Raw genomic sequence first — 19,642 nt, 5'->3', positions numbered from 1 at the left:
CCATCTTCCTTTTTTGTAGATGGGCTAATTGCCTCTGAAGGAGCCATAAGTCCAGATTTCTTCAATGATTATCACCTTCAAAATGGAGATGTCGTTGGACAGCATTCATTTCCTGGCAGGTAAACAGTCTTTCCAAGAAAATTTGTTTCCCCTGTTTTTAAAAGCTAGAATTCTCTTCATTTCCCATTTTTCTATCTTTGTTCATTAAAGAGGAAAAAAATACTCAGTATTTTCATGATTATACTTGCTTAATTTTAAATTAATTTCTGAAGTTATATTTTCTATGTAAAAAAAGAAAGGACATCACAGATCTGGAAAACATACATGCTTCATCACTGATTTTCAAAATCCAGGCTTTCTTTTGAAAGAGACAGGACTTTTGTCAAATTAATGAACCCAGATTGTTTTCCAAAGCTAATAAAATATAAAATAAAATAAGGATTCAATGCATGTATTTTACCAATTACTCAGACATCACTGTTTTTGAAAAGTTGATGCTTTGATTAAAAACTTTTCCTCCTTGGATGGCATGCAAATAAAACATTTAAGGCGGGAAAATCTGACATGTCAGCATTGTTCTACAATTGATTTATAAAATTTTACCAGAATGTGTAAATAATCTTTTCTCCATGATATCATCCCTTGTGACGTAATATTTGATTTTAGACTGACTATTGAAATTTCACATCAAATTAGTCTCATGAATAGGTGTAGTCTTATTTGCTGTTAAGACTATTTTTCCTTTAAATTATTTTTTTTCTTATACATTTGTACTTTTCAGTAGCATGAACTGTTTTCTGTTTGGAAGATATATTTAGGCATTATTTAATTGAAAGGATACAATTATGACTAATATTTTATAACTCTTATTGATCACGTGAAATAAGCCATTTGATTCAGCAGTAATTATTTACAACCATTATTGATCATCTATTGTGTATAATCTATTTTACAAATATTTATTATGTTTATTTTAATCTGCCCAGCAATATTTTACAATAAGTATTGTTATAGCCATTTTGCAGATGAAGAAATCAAGGCTCTAAGAATTTAAGTAACCAACTCCTACTAGGAGGATATTACTGAAAAAATTTGAACTCAGATCTGTATGTCTCCAAAGTTTATGTTCTTTCAAACATGATGCTTAATTTGGAAGGAAGCAGCATACTATGATGACTTCTAAACATTTGGGGTTTTTTACCACAACCCCATTAAGAAATACCTTTCGTATTGCAACCCAATGCACACATACACATTTGTTTATATATATATATATATATATATATATACCTGTATATATGTAAAACAAAAACTTCTTAAAACAGTAATTACTTTTACTATCTGTAATGCACAATGATAAGTTCTGTTTTATTCTATTACTTCATGTTTGAAATGCACATTGCAACCCACTATATTGTTTCACAACTCATTGATGATCGTGACTCAAAGTTTAAAAGCATGGTGGAAAATGTAGTATTACATGAAATATGATCCCTTATATGTAGTTCAGTATTCCGTAGTGGACTTTAAATAAATAATAGCACTTTCGAAATCGTTTTATTGTTATACTGGATGTCACGGTAAGAAACTCCTGGCCTTAGGAAATAAAAGTTAAACATGGTTACATACCAGAAAGCATATGGCTTTTGATTACTTCTGATGTTTCTGTCTGTATTAGCCATAATCACTTAAATAGAGGCTCTGTTTAATCATAACTACTATACGCCATCATGGGACAGTTCCTTATACAAATGTTTTCTGAAACATAATTGGAAAAGAAAGAAATGATTTGGGTTTATAATCCTAATATTTATATGGAAGATTTTTGCTGATGGCATTTACAAGATTAATTCTGCCATTTATGTTTCATTGTGAAGAAAACATTATATTTGTATCTCCTTCAGATACTGCCAATCTCCAGTGTAAAGAAAACAGACGGATACTAATTATGCATTACTTACTCCAGAAAGACGTGCTTTCATTTTTTTAAGAGCCCGAACATTTTCATTAAAATTGGATGTACAAAACAATGAACTTATGAGCTCAATTCAGCAAAATTTCTCATCTGGTTTTCAAAATGGTCATTTTATAAAACAATAAGTATGTTTTGAGCAACAGCTATACTCAGTGACTAAATTATGCACTGTGTCCAAAGATTTCAGGGTTTTATTTCTTAATTCTGTTAATAACTCTTTAAAAATGACTGGGAAAATTCTCTTACCTTTGTATCTTCAGTTTCTTTACAAAGGTAAAAATATCATCTATTGTGTATAATCTATTTTACAAATATTCATTATATTTATTTTAATCTGCCCAGCAATATTTTAAGACAAGTATTGTTATAGCCATTCTACAGATGAAGAAATCAAACACTACCCTCTAATTTGGGTAGTGTTTTATATATCTAAAAGGCACATCAGAATAATGTTGGCTTAAATTACTAGTTAATAAAACATACTATAGACTATGTTCAAATCAAAAGAATGATATTTATTATAATCATTTTGATTTGGGAATTATTTATCCTTTAAAAAGAACTTCCCCTGAGAAAGTTGTCTTTCATCTCCTGTCTTTTATAATTTTTCAGACCTTAAATCATGTAACTGTATCGTTTTCTTTTTTTTTATTTCCAGGAGAAATAATTTTCAATGAATTTCCTTAGGGTTTTTTTTGGGGGGGGGCGGGGGGTGTTGGTTAGGTAATAGATCAAATAAGAAGGAACTTTCAATTAGATCAGCAGAGATACAGAGAAAGTCTACAGTGTAGCCCAAACTCAGTTGTTTTTTTCTGCATTTCCTACTCTGGAATCATTTACTCTTGCTTTTGTTCAATCATTTTTGACTGGTTAGGATTCTCTTTTAATAGGATTTCTATGCTCTTCTTTGATAGTAACAAACCATAGATCTTATCTGGCTTATTTTTTAATTCTGCAAAGATTTAAGCATTTTAAATTGCTACATAATTATTCACATATTTTGGCATGAAAATTTGCCACAAAATGTCCCAGATGTGAAATTTTAAACTAATGGCTACCTTTCAGCTTCTGATATCCAGTAGGTAAATTTAAAGCCTATTAGATCAAATAACATTGACTGAAAATACTATTTTGAAAATTTTTATTTTAAGCAAAATAGTATTTTTTTAGAACTATAAACAGAAGATGTTAAACTCTTAATCTTCATCTTTGCTGTGGAAATAAGATTAAGCAGACCTAATGGACAACTTGAAGAATTTGGGTTAGTTATGAAAAAAAAAACCTCTTGATTGAATTTTAAATACTGAAAAAGCTGATTTTTAAATACTTTTTAAAAAAGAAAATGTTATATGTTCTGAGTTGGTTTCTGAACAGGGAAATTGTTCAGATGACTTAAAAATTCTTTCCCTGTTCCTTTTCATATATCTTTGATAAGTAAGCACTGTCAAGTTATCTGAAAAAATAATAAATTAATGTATAGCCTAGCCGGTTTGGATCAGTGGATAGAGCATAGGCCTGGGAACTGGGGCGTCCCAGGTTAGATTCCAGTCAAGGGCAGATGCCTGGGTTGTAGGCTTGATCCCCAGTGGAAAGCATGCAGGAGGCAGCCAGTCAATGATTCTCATCACTGATGTTTCTCTCTCTCCCTCTCCCTTCCTCTCTGAAATCACTAAAAATATATTTTAAAAATTAATGTATAAAATGTAAATTTTTTTAATCATTGTCATTGTTTTTAACATGAAACAATATGGCAGTGCCAGGTGGCATGCTCTTTAGCCAATACTCATGGCTTTTTGGTCTTTGGGGTTTTAACATATCCATTTCACTGGGTTCCAGTCAATTGATGATCCCAAGTTCCTTTGAGGGAAAGAATACACTTCTAATTTTTATTAGAGTTTTTTTTAATTGTTCAAAGAAAAACCCTTCACTTTCTTCCTAAAATGGCAAAACTTAGTAATAGGGCATATCTATTAAAATGCAGAAACCAAGCCAGATTTAGAGAACAGTTCAAATTAGTCTTTTTCTTAACATCCAAGTCAGGGGCCCTGCTTAATCTGAATGCCTGCATTTTTGTAATATAACAAGGCCATGTAAATGGAAACATTGAAAACTGTAAACTCATCTATCCTACTCTCCAAGGGAGATTGGATATCTGAGAAAATAGATGTGGCAGTTGGACAGCGAATCCTGGGTTTTAGACATGCCTCACTATCAGTCTGAACCTCTGGGCGCCAGAATTCCCCGACATTTAGAGGTAATGCAAAATGCATTAGGGCTTCAAGGCATTAGCTGCACAGTTGCCAATCCCAGAGGGTCAGATGAAATCTCCCCCTCCCCAAATCTGAACTGGTGTTAAAAGTGGAACTTGCTATTGAAGCTAATTAAAAATAATAGGAGTAAGACTAGCTTTCTCCCCCTTTTTACCGTGTATCCGTACCATATTTTTGGACCGTTTTTTATTATAACTCTTACTTTTCAAGACTAACAAGAACCTCATGTTGAGTATTTTTAAACTGCTTCCAGCTTTTACAAATCAGTTTTTGTTGCAGTAAAAATGGTCCATTTTTCTTTTATAGGAATCCAATTTTCATAAACTGGGAAAAAATTACAGAGGCTGCTTAGGTTTCCTTGGGGCTTTGAACAATGTTCTTCAGAGGGAGGGCCTGGAGTTCTTTGTGGTTGCCACAGTGATGTCATTTACTGACCATCTCACTGGAGCCAGGGATGAACTCGATGTGTCGTTATCTGAGCCATCTGATTCTTACACTTTCATTTTCTGTGTCTGTTAGACAGCCCGCCTCTTTTTCCTTCTTTCTTAGAATATGTTGGCATGAACTTTCTGTGCATTATATGAATTATATATTACCAATATGCACCTTTTATTCTGTTCACTCAATTTATTTTTTTCAAACATTAACTCACAGTTGAAATGTTAGTTGTACTTCTAAAAATCATACTGAATATACCTAACAAATTACATACTTCCTTAATATATAAGAAATAATCTTTTATTCAAATTTTTAAATGTATATTTTTACCTAAAACAAGGACTCTACATGTAAAAATTAGACATTTCTTTAGTTATTAGGCCACCTTGATTTTACTCAGCTATTTACTTAGTTTTTTTCACTTGAGAAAAGCACCTCAAATTTACATATTCCCTGTCTAAAGTGCATTGTGCAATGTTTACAGAACTACATATTATTTCTAGAACTCTTGGATTAGATTTTTCTCTCTTTTTTTCTTTTTTTTTAAATATATTTTATTGATATTTTACAGAGAGGAAGGGAGAGAGATAGAGAGTTAGAAACATCACGCTCAATCCACTGAGCCAAACCGGTTCGGCAAGGATTAGATTTTTCAAAGCAATTACTCAAAGAAGAAATGAAATTACTGATTACAGTAATCAGTTATTACTGTCTGTTATAACTCTTAATTTGGCCATTGCAAAACTTGTTTTATATTGAGAAGGAAGTAAATATGCCTATAAAATCCATTCTCTGAAAAGTCCTTTTTCAATATTTAATTGATAACCCAAACTCTCCCATTTGTTCTGATAGCTGAAGTTTTAGTAACCATTATTACTGTGGCAGTAGTATAGACAGTATATGAAAGGATCCAAAAACAGTGAAAAGAACCTTCAGGAAATACTTTATTTGCTAAACATTGTGACCAACTATTTTTGTTCAGCAGTATTATAAGAACTAAATGTATTGGCAAATACTTATGAAATCTTTTAAAAATAAACATTAACTAAAACACTGCTTTATTTAATGTTACTACATTTTTATCAAAAATGAACATAGCCTTTTTGTTATTTATTAATGTCTTCTATTTTTCTCAGTAGAGAACATGCTTCATGAAATCTGTAAAAAAAACTCTTGACTTTAGTAATTTTTCCAGACACCGTGGTTACAAAATAAAGCACCCAATTTCCATTTTTGCCTAGCAATTTACAAGGATTTTTAATGCTAATACCCATGTATTGACTGGAGCAAAGAGGTATTCTGATCACCTCCTGTAAGAATTTAAATGGATGAAACCATTGTGGGATATATTTGGTAACAGAGAACAGGAGCCTTAAATTGTTCACTTCCTTTCAGTCTGTAACTTCATTTCTAACACTTTATCCTTATGAAGTAATCAAAGATAAATCCTGCACAAATGAATAAATGATTGTTTATGTCAAAGAAAAGAGATCCACTGAGTGTAGTGAGGTACACTTGCCTAATTGTGGAATAAACATTTTCAGCACCTACTTTTATGCCACATGATATTGTCCACATATTAGATTATATTATATCAGTGTTCTGGTTTAAGTCAATATGAAAGTCAAAATAGGTAAAAATAGATACATTTAGTAATATATATTTACAACATAAAATTCTTAACTTTTTTAAGAGTTGACCACAGACATTTTATAGTTTGCTTCTTCCTTATTGAAAATTCTTTTTTGGTAAAAAAAAAACATTATTCACTTATGATGTTTTGATAACATAAAATTGAGTACATCACTGCCATATCTGTAATTTCAGTAGTGAAAGTCTACAATATGTTTGGAACATGTAGTCATTCCATTTATATTCATTTACATGTATGAAAACATTAGGACAACAGATTATTTGATTTAATCTTAATGTGTAAATATATTTTTATTTTAAGACAAAACTATTATCAAACAATATACAAAATTAAAAAACAAAAACTTACTGAATGCTTATGCAAGATACTTAGACATTTTATTTCCTCTTTGTTCATGATTTGCATAGGTCTCTAATACTTGTTCTCAGCTGTACTTAGTTTGGGAGATTTGCAAGTGTTGCTTCTCTGTCTTAATGAAATTTTGTTAAACCATGATTAAAACACATAGAGTACAACCTCTTTATAGGAACAGTAGGATTAAGTAACAAGACAGTATTCTGTTTACTTTTAAAAGTTGCTCTGTTTCAGAGTATATTATTTCATCTGAAAATATCCAAATCTCTGAAATTTTTATTACAATTGTATTTGGTTATCCAAATAACATTGTTTTTAATGTAAGTAAAATATATATTTCAAATTCAGTAATAAGTGCTATACCTAGGTATAATCAATAGAAATAATTTTAAGTTCTTTCCACCTTCATCAGTATTAACCAATCAGAAATGAGTGGTAAAATTTCTTGAAATGAATAAAACCATTCATAAAAAATAATACTAAATGACAGGGAAAATTATATCTAAGGTAACGAAGTGGTCATTTTACTTTCAAACTTGGGGGATAGTGAAAACAGGAAAACAAGAATGGCAATAGACCTATAACACAATTCTGATGAGAAAATCAAACCAATGCAAATAAATGATTTTCACACTATAAGACTCTTGTTCTAATATAATCCTTATATCAAATTGCATTTTCCTTTCTAAATACTCCCATAGCAATTCTGCCAGTTCCTTTTTTTATTATTTCAGAAGATGGACTGTCTTAGGAGCTTTCTAAAAGTTTCAAAGAATAAAATGTTTAAGGCTTTTTTTGGTCTAAATCTAAGTATAAAAGACTAATACTAGTAACTTTCATTTAGCTAGCATTTATATCGCATTTGATCCTCAACAAGTGTGTGAGTTAGATAAGGCAAAGAATAGTATTGTGCTAGGGGACTGTCTAGGGCGGGGGGAAAAATGGACACATATGTAATACCCTTTGTAATAAAAAAATAAATAAATAAATAAAATAAATAAAATAAATAAATAAAAGAATAGTATTGTTCCTGTTTTAACAAATGTAGAAATTAAGTCTAAGGGATTTTTAAGGTACAAGCCCCAAACCAGATAGCTAATAAATAGTGAAGCCTTTAAGCTTGGCAAGAGCCAGCACTCTTAGTATTACACCATTACTGCCTCCAAATGGCAAGTCATTATCTTTGTCTTACAGTGAACTGTGCTTAGAAACTTTCAAAGTAAATGTTATTACAATTCAGAGTAAGATATGTAGGTCTCATTGTACAACACAACATGTTTGTCTATTTTGCTTTAATACATTTGACATGATTTACTGCAAATTGGTGCTTCGAATTATAAGAAAGTTGCTGCAAATTATTAATACCTTAATTAGTTTGCTATTAATTTGTCCTAAGTAGTTAAGTCATAAAGTCCTCTACAGATTAATACAGTTGTATAAACAAATTCGGGTGAAATGAGTGGGATAATCTCAGTCTAGAAGGGTTAATGTCTCATGCAAATAGTTTATTTAGCTAATTAATTAATGTCAGTATATATATATGATACTATTATTTTACACCTATAAATGAATCCTTATATATTAGTCTTATCTTATTTATTTACTTTTTATTGAGACAACTTCTTTGTAGTCTTGAAATCGCAAGAAACTTTGGTTCTACTGTTAGAACACTAATAATGATTTGCATTTCCCAAGGAGAATTGAATTAGGTTTTATTAGCAAATTGGGCCTATAACTTTAAGGCCAAATTTTATTAGATTATCACACATCAGCATTAGCAAATTATAAACTTTATTGAAATATAGAAATAGAAGCCAAAAATCAAGGCTTAGAATTCTGGAAACTTCAGAAGATGTTTTATCCTAGAGAAATTATACTGCTGACTTGGAAAAAATTTTTAAGTGATTTATTTTCCTTTGAAATTTAGAAGGAATAGAAGTTGGCGACAGAGCTGCCCTCATAAAGTTTGTGTTAATTTTCAATCTGGTGATCTGAGCAGAGTTTTTGGAGGCATGCATGTTGGCTGTATATAAAGTCCAAAGGTGCTCCCAAAGAAAACCAGATTTAAAATCGAATTTATTATCACTTTTTTAGGACTTCATTTAGGAGAAGAAATTCAGCATAACTTAGTCTATAAACAGAAAAGTAATCTGAATATGACTAAATCCTATAAAAATGTTAACACATTAATTATGGTGTAGCTTTGTACTAGAAGAAATGACATGGGAATTAATCCAGTCGTGACTGAGAAGTTAATTATATCACCACCATTTAGAGCAATTATCTAGTGTTAAAGTTCATACATTTTTATATTTATTAATTGCATTTTTGTTGGCTGTACAGATATATAAAAATTAGTTGTAAATTTAAATGGAAAGAAAATAGAAAGTCCTTCAGCAAAGATGACTGCTTTTATAATATATTTGACCTATGGAATGCTCTTATTTTCAAAAAAAATATGAAGTGTTTTTTTTTAAGGGATTAGTATGCAAATTGCCATTATAAAGGCTTGCTTATCACATGCTAATGTAAGATGCAAATTGTAAGCAATTTGATTGATAAGCACCACCACCCATCCAAGAAATTAAGAGAGGAAAAGAGAGCATGTCATCTTTTATTTCCTTTAAGTCTGGATTCAATGATACTGAGCTTACTCCTAAACTAGGGGATATTTTCTAATTTAAGGTTGATTTATTCTGGCCCGTCTGTGTTTTGATTGATTTAACAATGTGATTTAAGTATTTATGAACAATTTAAAAATTTTTATGTTAGAAATGTTAAACCAAATATTTTTTCTCAAATATTTTTTGAAAAAACAGATGAAACTTAGAGCCTAAAGGTTTTTAAGTGTAATATTAATTAATTCCCATATTCTCGATAGTCCTTCCAGATGTGCTATTACCAAATAGCTCAGTTCTCAGATATGAGCCATGTGGGTTCTGTAAACTGATTTGCACTTATTTTGAATAGGAATTATACCGATTGTTGATGAATTATTAAAGTTAATGTATTGCCAAATAAATCTAAGAGCAAAATATTAAACTGTAGTAAATGAGAAAGGAATGTGCAAATGAAGACCTGCCTGCTTTAATAAGTTTAGCAGTTACCTTCTCAGTTTCAACCAAAAGAAAAAAGTTTTTTTTTTTGTTTTGCTATTGTGTTAAAAAGGGGGTGAGGGGGGGGGCGTCTATAAAGCTGCTTGCAGCAGTATCTAAGACAAAAACAAGGAAATATAATGTTCTAAACTCAGCCGGTCCAAACCACTTGAGCTGCTATGACAGCTCATAAAACAGAGTAGTTTTTAACTGGGCTCTGTTTTACATTGCCAAAGTGAATTTTCCTTGCAGGAAGTAGCCAGAGGGTTTATTTAGTTTCCAGTCCATGGCTTTGATCTTTCTGTACTGTCACATCTCGGGTTACATAGCTCTTTTTCACTGCAGTAAATCTGCAACAGTTAATGAGAATAAAATTTCCTCCTCCTTACTGATCACATGCTGTTAAATGCCAAACCACAGCCAACTGCATATTTGCAGAGTTTCAGCTACAATGTATGAAAATGGTGCAGTCGGTTTAATCTTGTCGTCTTTGTAATTCATTTTATTGGGCTTGCTTGCTTTTTAAGTGACCTACTTTATCAAGTAAGTGGTTAAAAGGCCCAACGTGGGAGAAAGATTTAGAATGTTAACAAATAGAGGAGAAAGGTGTGCATGTGTTGAGGAGGTGGATTGAGGGAGTCATGCGCATGCAACGTGTACTAGCATTAAGATTCAAAGTGGGTCTACGTTAGTGCTTTTGAAAGACCAGGCCATTCGTTCTCTTCAAATAAAATTAACTAGTTTGCCAAGTCTTTGATTGTGTTGTATGTTCAGTTTCAACATAAATTTGCACTTAGTATTTATTTAATAAGTCAGAGCATTATTTTTAACTTCTGATTAAAGAGTCCATATTATTTAATGGAATTTAAAGAATTTCAAAAAAAACTTGATCTCTACATATAAGAGCTATTCTTAAAGTAAAAATAACATTGTTATAAGCAAGCACTGAAGCATCCTATCAAAAGGGGCTATATACATATTGGAAATATTATAAATATTTGTAAAATAAATCGAAGGATTTTGAAGCAAACTATTTTATACACCATTAAACGTATGTATCTTCATGCTGAATTACAGTAAAATCTCATATCTTTATTTGCTTTTTTTGCTACAATTAGACCTTATGGTTGAGGCATTATTTGATTCAATTAATATATGTTGTTAAATTTATTTTTCACTTACACCTTTTTTCTTTTTTTATTGTCTTATTTTGTGGTTGGTAACTGGAACTTATCTCAGTCCAGAAATTCACTCTTAGAAGGCCATTTTAGATGACAGCCATTAATAAATATATTCTAGTAATATTATACACTTATATAGATCATAATAACATATAAATATGAAGTATTATAAAATAAAATATATAAAAGAAATAAATCAATTCTAGTTTTTCACCATTGAAGTCACACACTATCTTTATTGCCATCTGATTCCACAGAAGAAATCATTTGTATTCTCATAAAAATCAAAATGTTGGGTATAAATTAATCCTCTTATATAATGAAAGGCTAATATGCAAATTGTCCCTTCAGGAGTTCAACTGACCGGTAGTTCGACCGCTCGCTGTGATGTGAGCTGACCACCAGGGGCTGGCATGGAACAAAGGAAGGCCCTAGCTAGCATCCGGCAGCCAGGGAAGACCCTGATCAGACCTGTTTGCCGGCCAGGCCTAGGGACCCTACCTGTGCACAAATTTTATGCACCAGGCCCCTAGTAGTATATAAAACCCATTTATTGATTTAAATAACTATCATAAAAACAATAACTAAAATTACATTGAAATTTAGGATAATATTTCTAAATTTATCAAGATTTCCTGATAAAACAGAGGACTCACTTGGAGAAGTGCCTATTTTTAGTTACCCCAATGAGAAAAGAGTGACTTGAAAATTTTAAAAGACAGAGGTGCAGTACTATCATGGGTCTTTTCAGAATGTGTTAAATATAATGTAGAAATGTTGAACTTTAAAATAAGCCAGTCTATGTGTACTTAAACTAAAACATCATTGTTTCCATGTGGAAGAAAATGGTGGAGGCTAACACAAAATTTTAGACTCTGTATCTGGGGTAGGGTGGGGGCGCTGTTCTGTAGTTTGCTTCTTCATTTTTCTGTAATATTAAATCTGTCAGACCATTAGTCTATAATCCATCCAATGTTCTGGATTTGAAAGTCCACAAAAAATATCTGCACAGAATAAACATTAATTTTGTTAAGTTTTTATTCTTCTTAAAAAAAATAAGCAAAAATGCTCAAAAAAAGTTTGTTTCTGGAACATGAACTGTCCAGTCCAGTTTTAAATGAAATTACTGGAAAGACTTAGAAACAATTCAGGCTTCAATGTCATATAGACTTAATCTTTATCCTAATTCAGTTACTTGAAATGTTCTCTAAAATAGTTTCAGTTCCTCCTACAATCTGAGATCTGTTGATTAATAATAATGATGGCAATTATGTAAATACTAGAGGCCCGGTGCACAAAATTCATTCACAGGTAGGATCCCTAGGCCTGGCTGGCAATCAGGGCTGATCAGGGCCTTCCAGCTGCTGGGCCAGGGCCTTCCTTCCCCAGCTGCCAGCTGCTGGCTGGGGCCTTCCTTTGTTCCTTGCCGTCCCCTGGTTGTCAGTGCACGTCATAGGGAGCAATCGAACTCCTGGTCTCGCAGTCAAACTCCCGAGGGGACACTTTGCATATTAGCCTTTTATATACAGTGGAGCCTTGACTTACGAATTTAATTCATTCCGTGATGGAGCTCGTAACTCAAATTACTTATATGTCAAATCATAAAGTGAACGAGTGAGACACGTGATGCTGGGCTGATGTTGTGGTGTTCACTGTGACATTCGCTGCGCCAACTAGCGGTGGAGTATCTGAAGCTGGCTCGTAACCCGAATTTTAGCTCACAACTCAAAGCAAAAAATCGGCCAAGAGACGGCTCATATCTCGAAAAACTCGTTAGTCAGGGCACTCGTAATTCAAGGCCCCAGTGTATATATATAGAGAGAGAGATATGTACCTTGAGTGCCAGGCAGTATGCTAATTGCTCAGGCAAGGAGCCATTCATAGTAAGAAAACTGAAGCTTATCAAGTTAAGCAACTTGCCCACAGTTATCTTCCTGCTACCCAATGTCTACTTCTATTCCTACCCATCTTTCTCCCCTCTGTTACACTGAAGGAAGTGGCCTTTTTGCATAGTCCAGCCAGTCCATTTTGCTCGGGCCTCATCCCTGTTGTTTCTCAAGGATTTCTTTGCTGTCATCTCTCTTCCCTGTACTGGATCATTTTGTCATCTTATGAACGTTATCTGGAATCTCCAAAGTTAAACTCACATTGGGCCCACATCACATTCCAACTACTGCCCATTTCTCACTTCCCATCATACATGCTTCTCAAAAGACTCCCCTTCACTCTTCACTTTCCCGTGTTGTCAGGATTGCCAGTGGTCTTCACATCGCCACATCCAGTGGGCCTTCCTTGTCCTTCATTCTCAGGAGTGTCTGGGTCCTGCTTTATGAAACTTCCCTTTTGTCTTATTTTCTATATGAACAACTCAAGTATCTCAGCTCAGGTATCACTCCCTCAGGAGCCTTTTCCTGACAAAACTATCAAAGAAGCTCCTTCCCCATCTGATTTCTGTCTGTGTTAGCACCCCTGTCATTTATTTATGTACTTCCTTCCACAAGAGGTTAGTCTCCAGAAGACCAAGAACTTTGTCGTATTCACAGTTGTGCCTACAGTGTCTGGCACAGTAGGTTCTCAATAGATGTTTGTTTAACAAATGAGTTATAAGGGTCACAGCCAGTGTTCAAACACTTATGTGTCTTCCTCTATTTCCTGGGCTGTATTTTATTTTCAATGTTAATTTTTTTAACAATGTCTTAAATTTATATATAATCTTTACTATTTCAGCGTCCTTTCAAATGTACAATGTATAGTACATGGTGGAGCAAAAGTAGCTTTACAGTTCATATAGAAAATAATATAATAATTGACATAATAATACAAGAATAAACAGTTTCATGTATTCACACTGTAAACCTACTTTTGCTCCATCCTGTATTATAGACTCAAGATATAGATATACACACACACACACGTGCACATATATAGTATTATATGCTTATATTATAACATTGTTGGTAGGAACCTGTGCTATGTGGGAAATTTTTTAATAACCTAATAACATCAAATGTCTTCTAAATTGCAGTATTTTATGTAGATGAAGATGCATGCCTTCATAGTTAAAATTGAGTTAAGAAATTCTTAGTACACATGTATTATGCTACAACATATCTCATTGAAGTATTTCTCATATATATGTATACACACATATACACACACAAACACACATGAGAATATCAGCATTCTTTATCATTAAAAAAATTTATTATTGGGAAAAGAAACTTTTAATGTCCCAGTATTAACAAGTTTTACATTTTTCATTATCAAATAGCCTATGTTTTGTAGAAATAAATTATATGCTATACTTAAAATATAGCATATATTTATATCTAGATTAATATCTATATCTATTAATATATTTATATATTAATCTTTATCCTAATTCAGTTACTTGAAATGTTCTCTAAAATAGTTTCAATTCCTCCTACAATCTGAGATCTGTTGATTAATAATAATGATGGCAATTATTGAAATACTAGAGGCCCGGTGCACAAAATTCATTCACAGGTAGGATCCCTAGGCCTGGCTGGCAATCAGGGCTGATCAGGGCCTTCCAGCTGCTGGGCCAGGGCCTTCCTTCCCCAGCTGCCAGCTGCTGGCTGGGGCCTTCCTTTGTTCCTTGCCGTCCCCTTAACCGTATTTTTTTCCTATTACTGGGTATTAACTAATGGCCTGTTAGTAACTAGTAAATCAGAAGGCTAGCATATGTGTTATTGGAGATTGTCATTTCCAAAAGATATTTTAACTGCTAAAGTTTCTGTGATGACAAATTAAATTAACTTTATAGAATATAAAATAAAGATGTAATCAAGGTAAGGATGTGTGTTTAATGTTTTCTTTTAACACTTAATGTTTTCTTTGTGTAGTAACCTTTCTAACTGACAAGGACTTGGATGGGCCCCAGGGATACAGAAACAATTCTTTTTCCCTTAAGAAACTTATAGTTCAGGATTAAAATGTAATTATTTGAGATGACTTAAAGCATAATTATTATTCCTTATTTCAGCTTTCTCTTTTTGAAAATATTTAAGATTCATAGTATTATTTGGCTTAGAAAAGGAATTAAGGAATCAATACTAAGTACTTCATCAGCTTTGGGACATCAGTGGTCTTGTAACTGGACAACCAAGGGCTCCGGGCTGCCTGTCACTACTTCAGCCAGTTAAGCAGAGACAGAGTTGACTCATATGTGAGCGTTTATTCCAGTGATGCTGGCAGTGTGGGAGAGCAGCAGGTCATCCACAGAAATCTGCTCCACACCCTACATAAGCCAGCTGCTTTTGTTGGGTAGAAGGGACGAAGATTACATGGGCAAGTAGGAATTACAGGTATGGGAAAGTGGGCATGGTTTACTCACTACAGATTACAAGTCATGAGGACTGGGGGGGAGTCACAGAGAGCGCACGCCTTCAGGCGCCCCGGGACCAGATTACAGGTAATAGAGGGTTTTAAAGATCAGGTGCCTTCAGGACTAGGTGCCAGGCGGTTGTAAACCTGTCCATAATAATAGGCAGTTCTCAGAAGAAGGATGGACTGCATTCCAATGTTGGCTCTCAAGTCCTAGGGCGTTTATCTCCCAGCCAGGTTAGAATGTGCTTTCTGTAATCAGAACAGAACCATCATGGTTAACAGAGCATGATTAATATTTCTTATAATTGTAGCTGGTCCCAAATATTTTATTTCTGCCCTTAACAGTCCTCTACATGTTCCTGCCTACTTTTGTGTTATTCCAACACCTTGATTAAATGTGCATGCCTGCATATGAGTATTACAATGAAATAAACATCTTAAACAGTTCTGAATTGTCCTTAATCTTAAGAGGACACAAAATCAATCATCTTTGGAAAAGAATGCCATGCTATGTTAAATGATAAACATTGTGTGTGTTTTTTTTCATTTTATGCCTATCAGTGCAATTTTTTTAATTTTTTTCATTGATTTCAGAGAGGAAGGGAGAGAGAGAGAGAGAGAGATCGAAACATCAATGATAAGAGAGAATCATTGATCGGCTGCCTCCTGCACGCCCCCTACTGGGGATCAAGCCCGCAACCCAGTCATGTGCCCTTCACCGCAATCAAACCTGGGGCCCTTCAGTCTACGGGCTGACACTCTATCCACTGAGCCAAACCAGCTAGGGCACAGTGCAATTTTTGACAAAGAATCGTATTATCATTTAAATACACTTCCTGAATTACATAGGTTGTTTAATAAAATACTGCATTGTGGTGGTAAGTCACTAGAATTTTTATACAACAGTATATTCTTCATTATAACAGTAAGCTCTTTGGAAGGATGAGTCCAGAAGGCAACTCATTGTGGCTTTGTACTAGAGATAATGCTTCTTTAAAAACACATCTATGTCCTTCAAAACATAGTTTGAATAACCGTGAGATTTGAGGAAAGCTGCTATATCATCGAGTTTATTGTAAATGTTGATTTTGTTGGTGCTTCCCATCTCAAAAACAAAGATATATTGAATAGAAACTTTCCATTTTATAAAGAAAGGGAGGAAGGGAGGGAGGGAGGGAATAGCTAGTGATGAATCCTCAAAACATTTAATAGAGTTTTAGAGTACAAAGATTTGTTCAAATGGACCTGGTTTTCTCATTTTAAGCACAATAAACCTCCATTGATGATTATTTGAAAATGGAGACGATGTCTGGAGTAGAGGGGATTAATTATGGACTATAGTTTTGTAGATTTTACCTGTAGGAATTTTAGGTCAATATACAGTCTTTCAGTAGTAGCCCAAGTCACTTGGTAATCTCTGCTTAGTGCTTTCATCAGTTAAATAGAAATCAGCTATTTCAAAGAGACAAGTGTGGCTCTATAATAGAATCTAATTTCAAATGCTATTTGTTTTTATATTCTAGAAGAATATTAGTAATTTTCTAAACTTTATACTTCTGTTATTAAAGTGAATTATTGGCCATTATAAATTCTATGTATGTCTATGCCAGTTTTTATGTAAAAGCTACATATTTCTGTGGCCTCATTTTAGACTAGTGAGGCACAATGGCACAATCAACAAATGCTTTTTATGCCCTTGATTAAGTTAAAGATTAAAGTCTTTTTAATAGATTTATAAACAGGACCATAATTAATGACTTCTTGAATATCTTCTCTTTTGTGGACATAAATCAGCATCCTACCTCATGTAATGTAACATACACACACATAGCACACATATTTTTTAAGCCTATTTTTTTTTGTTTATCTTTACCTAAAGTTGATACATCCCACTTTTTCAGATATTCTTTCCTTTTCGGGTTTTTCCAGTCAAAATGAACGCACCTTCATATTGGCCGGTCAGAAATTAAAAGGCAAAAGCAATCTTAAAAATGAATCCAAATTGGTGTGGACAGTATCGAGTGGCTAATTTAGAGCCACTCAAATGAGAAAGGAGAGGTGGAGGCTTCTAAGAGCATAGTTAGGCAAGTAAATTTTTAAATTGCAACTGTAACTTAAAATTACATCTTTTCAAATTGATACAAGAAACCCATAAAGCTGTGTTTACATGGGTATTAAAACTTCATGCTGAGATAGCTTTGAGGTGGTAAATGAACACGAATTCTTAAAAGTCTCTAAAACATTTTTTAAAGGTTTTTGGGTTTTAAGGACTTTATAAATATTGAATTATTATAATTAACTTATTCTCTTTGTACACAAAGAGGAAAAAGAAACTATTACAGTTTATTATTGTTGCAACTTTCCTATTTCTCTCAAAGTCTGGGGGAGGGAAGTACTGTTTGCCATCAGCACGTGGTTACCATAGTCATTTAAAATAAATCAGTTTGCAATCTTTCCTCGTTCTGCATGCTTGAAATAACTAGTATAGATATACAACTGACCCTTGAACAATGCAGGGGTTAGGAGCACCAATCTCCGAGGCCGTCAAAAATCTGCATATAACTACAGTCAGCCCTGCACATATGCAGGTTCCCACCGGGAATTTATCCTTGAACAACACAGTTCCAACACGCTGATCCATTGAAAAACGCGTGTGACCAATCCGCGCAGTTCAGGCCCGTGTTGTTCAAGGATCAAGACACCTGTGTGTGTTTGAAATTCCACCTAAAACCCTGTTCTGCCCTTAATCTCAAGAATGTACGCTGCATTCCCATCTCCAAGGAGAGTTCTCCTCACCCTTGCCCAGCTTTGCTTATAAGTCCCAGTTTGTTGGGTTGTCACAACCCCAAGACAATGAACATCCCAAAATGAAAACACCCCACTCCAAGTACTTCTGTGCCCTTTTCCAAGAGAAGCCAACACTATAGCAGTCAGCCTGGGAACAGGAGTGTGTGCAAGGTGAGAAGTGATGATTTCTGTGAAATAACCAAAAACCTTGCCCTTGATCGGCCACTTTCAAAGTAAAATCACTGAATATAAAAACGAGAAAGCATGGAAAGAGAGTTTTTCATCGCTAAAGGTGTTGTACCATTTGCATTAGTCATAACACAGAATCCCACTTACACAAGCCATCCACTCTCGCTGTGGTAAAAGGAAGGTATGATTGGCTGTGGCATTATTTTGGTGCAACAACAATTAGTCGCCTGTGCATAGGCATAACTCTATGAATTATGTAAGAGCCCCGGGAGGCCAAACGAAAAGCACGCATGAGAAGTGTGCCAGGTCTGATAAGGATCTTTTCACTCTAGATTACATGGCAGGAGCCAGGACTTCCTGGGTACTTTTAGGGAAGGTTCTATTATTTTCATATGTCAGAACAATGACACCACCAACTGTATGAGAGTCACCATCCTGTTCTTGTAAGAGACTTGGAAATATAATCTCAAGGCAGACATGTTAAAAGGGATACCGTTATTCTTATTTTACAAAAACAATCATGACAAAGAAAGTTACTGATATAGACTGAAAGAAGTTATCAATAGAGACAGAAATCTCGCCAAAACCGGTTTGACTCAGTGGATAGAGCGTCGGCCTGCAGACTGAAAGGTCCCAGGTTCAATTCCAGTCAAGGGCATGTACCTGGGTTGCGGGCACATCCCCAGTGGGAGATGTGCAGGAGGCAGCTGATCAATGTTTCTCTCTCATCGATGTTTCTAACTCTCTATCTCTCTCCCTTCCTCTCTGTAAAAATCAATAAAATCTATTTTTTTAAAATTCGAGACAGAAATCTTATTCAGATATTGTTTCTGAAGTCATTGCACCCAACTGACTTTTAAAAATTCAGGAGTTAAGTTCATATTTAAATTAATGTTGTTGAAGTTAATAAACATTAGCCTTAGATAGATGTGAGTAGAAAATGAACTCACCTTGGGATGGTTGGTTTGTTCGTGTATTTGTTTGTTTTTACAGATCCATAATATAGCATATTCCCAAGGACCAAGAGAACTTGTAAAATGTAAGAGTGGAGGTTTACTTTAGCACCTATTCTTCCAGTGCTACCTGCAGTGTTGGTTCACTGCACAGTATACTGAGGTTCTGAATGCTCTAGAGCAGTGATGGCGAACCTTTAGAGCTCGGCGTGTCAGCATTTTGAAAAACCCTAACTTAACTCTGGTGCCGTGTCACATATAGAAATTTTTTGATCTTTGCAACCATAGTAAAACAAAGACTTATATTTTTGATATTTATCTTATATATTTAAATGCCATTTAACAAAAAAAAAAATGCAACAAAAAATGAGTTCGCGTGTAAGAGGTGACACCACA

At 33.9% G+C, this 19,642-nt stretch overlaps 1 protein-coding gene across 2 annotated transcripts in view; it reads left to right on the top strand.

The window, feature by feature from the left end:
* The window catches only part of KIFAP3 (kinesin associated protein 3), a 112,800-nt gene that overhangs the window by 83,573 nt on the left and 9,585 nt on the right, over nucleotides 1-19,642 (top strand). For both annotated transcript variants that reach the window (XM_006766988.2, XM_006766989.2), the window contains exon 19: nucleotides 20-119. In XM_006766988.2, the coding sequence (XP_006767051.1) occupies nucleotides 20-119 (100 nt within the window). The remainder of the gene's footprint in view (nucleotides 1-19; nucleotides 120-19,642) is intronic.

Source organism: Myotis davidii, unplaced genomic scaffold (genome assembly GCF_000327345.1).
Source record: "Myotis davidii unplaced genomic scaffold, ASM32734v1 scaffold580, whole genome shotgun sequence".
NCBI lineage: Eukaryota > Metazoa > Chordata > Mammalia > Chiroptera > Vespertilionidae > Myotis > Myotis davidii.
Note: the sequence above shows the minus strand (reverse complement) of the source record. Positions and strands in the feature narration are given on the sequence as shown.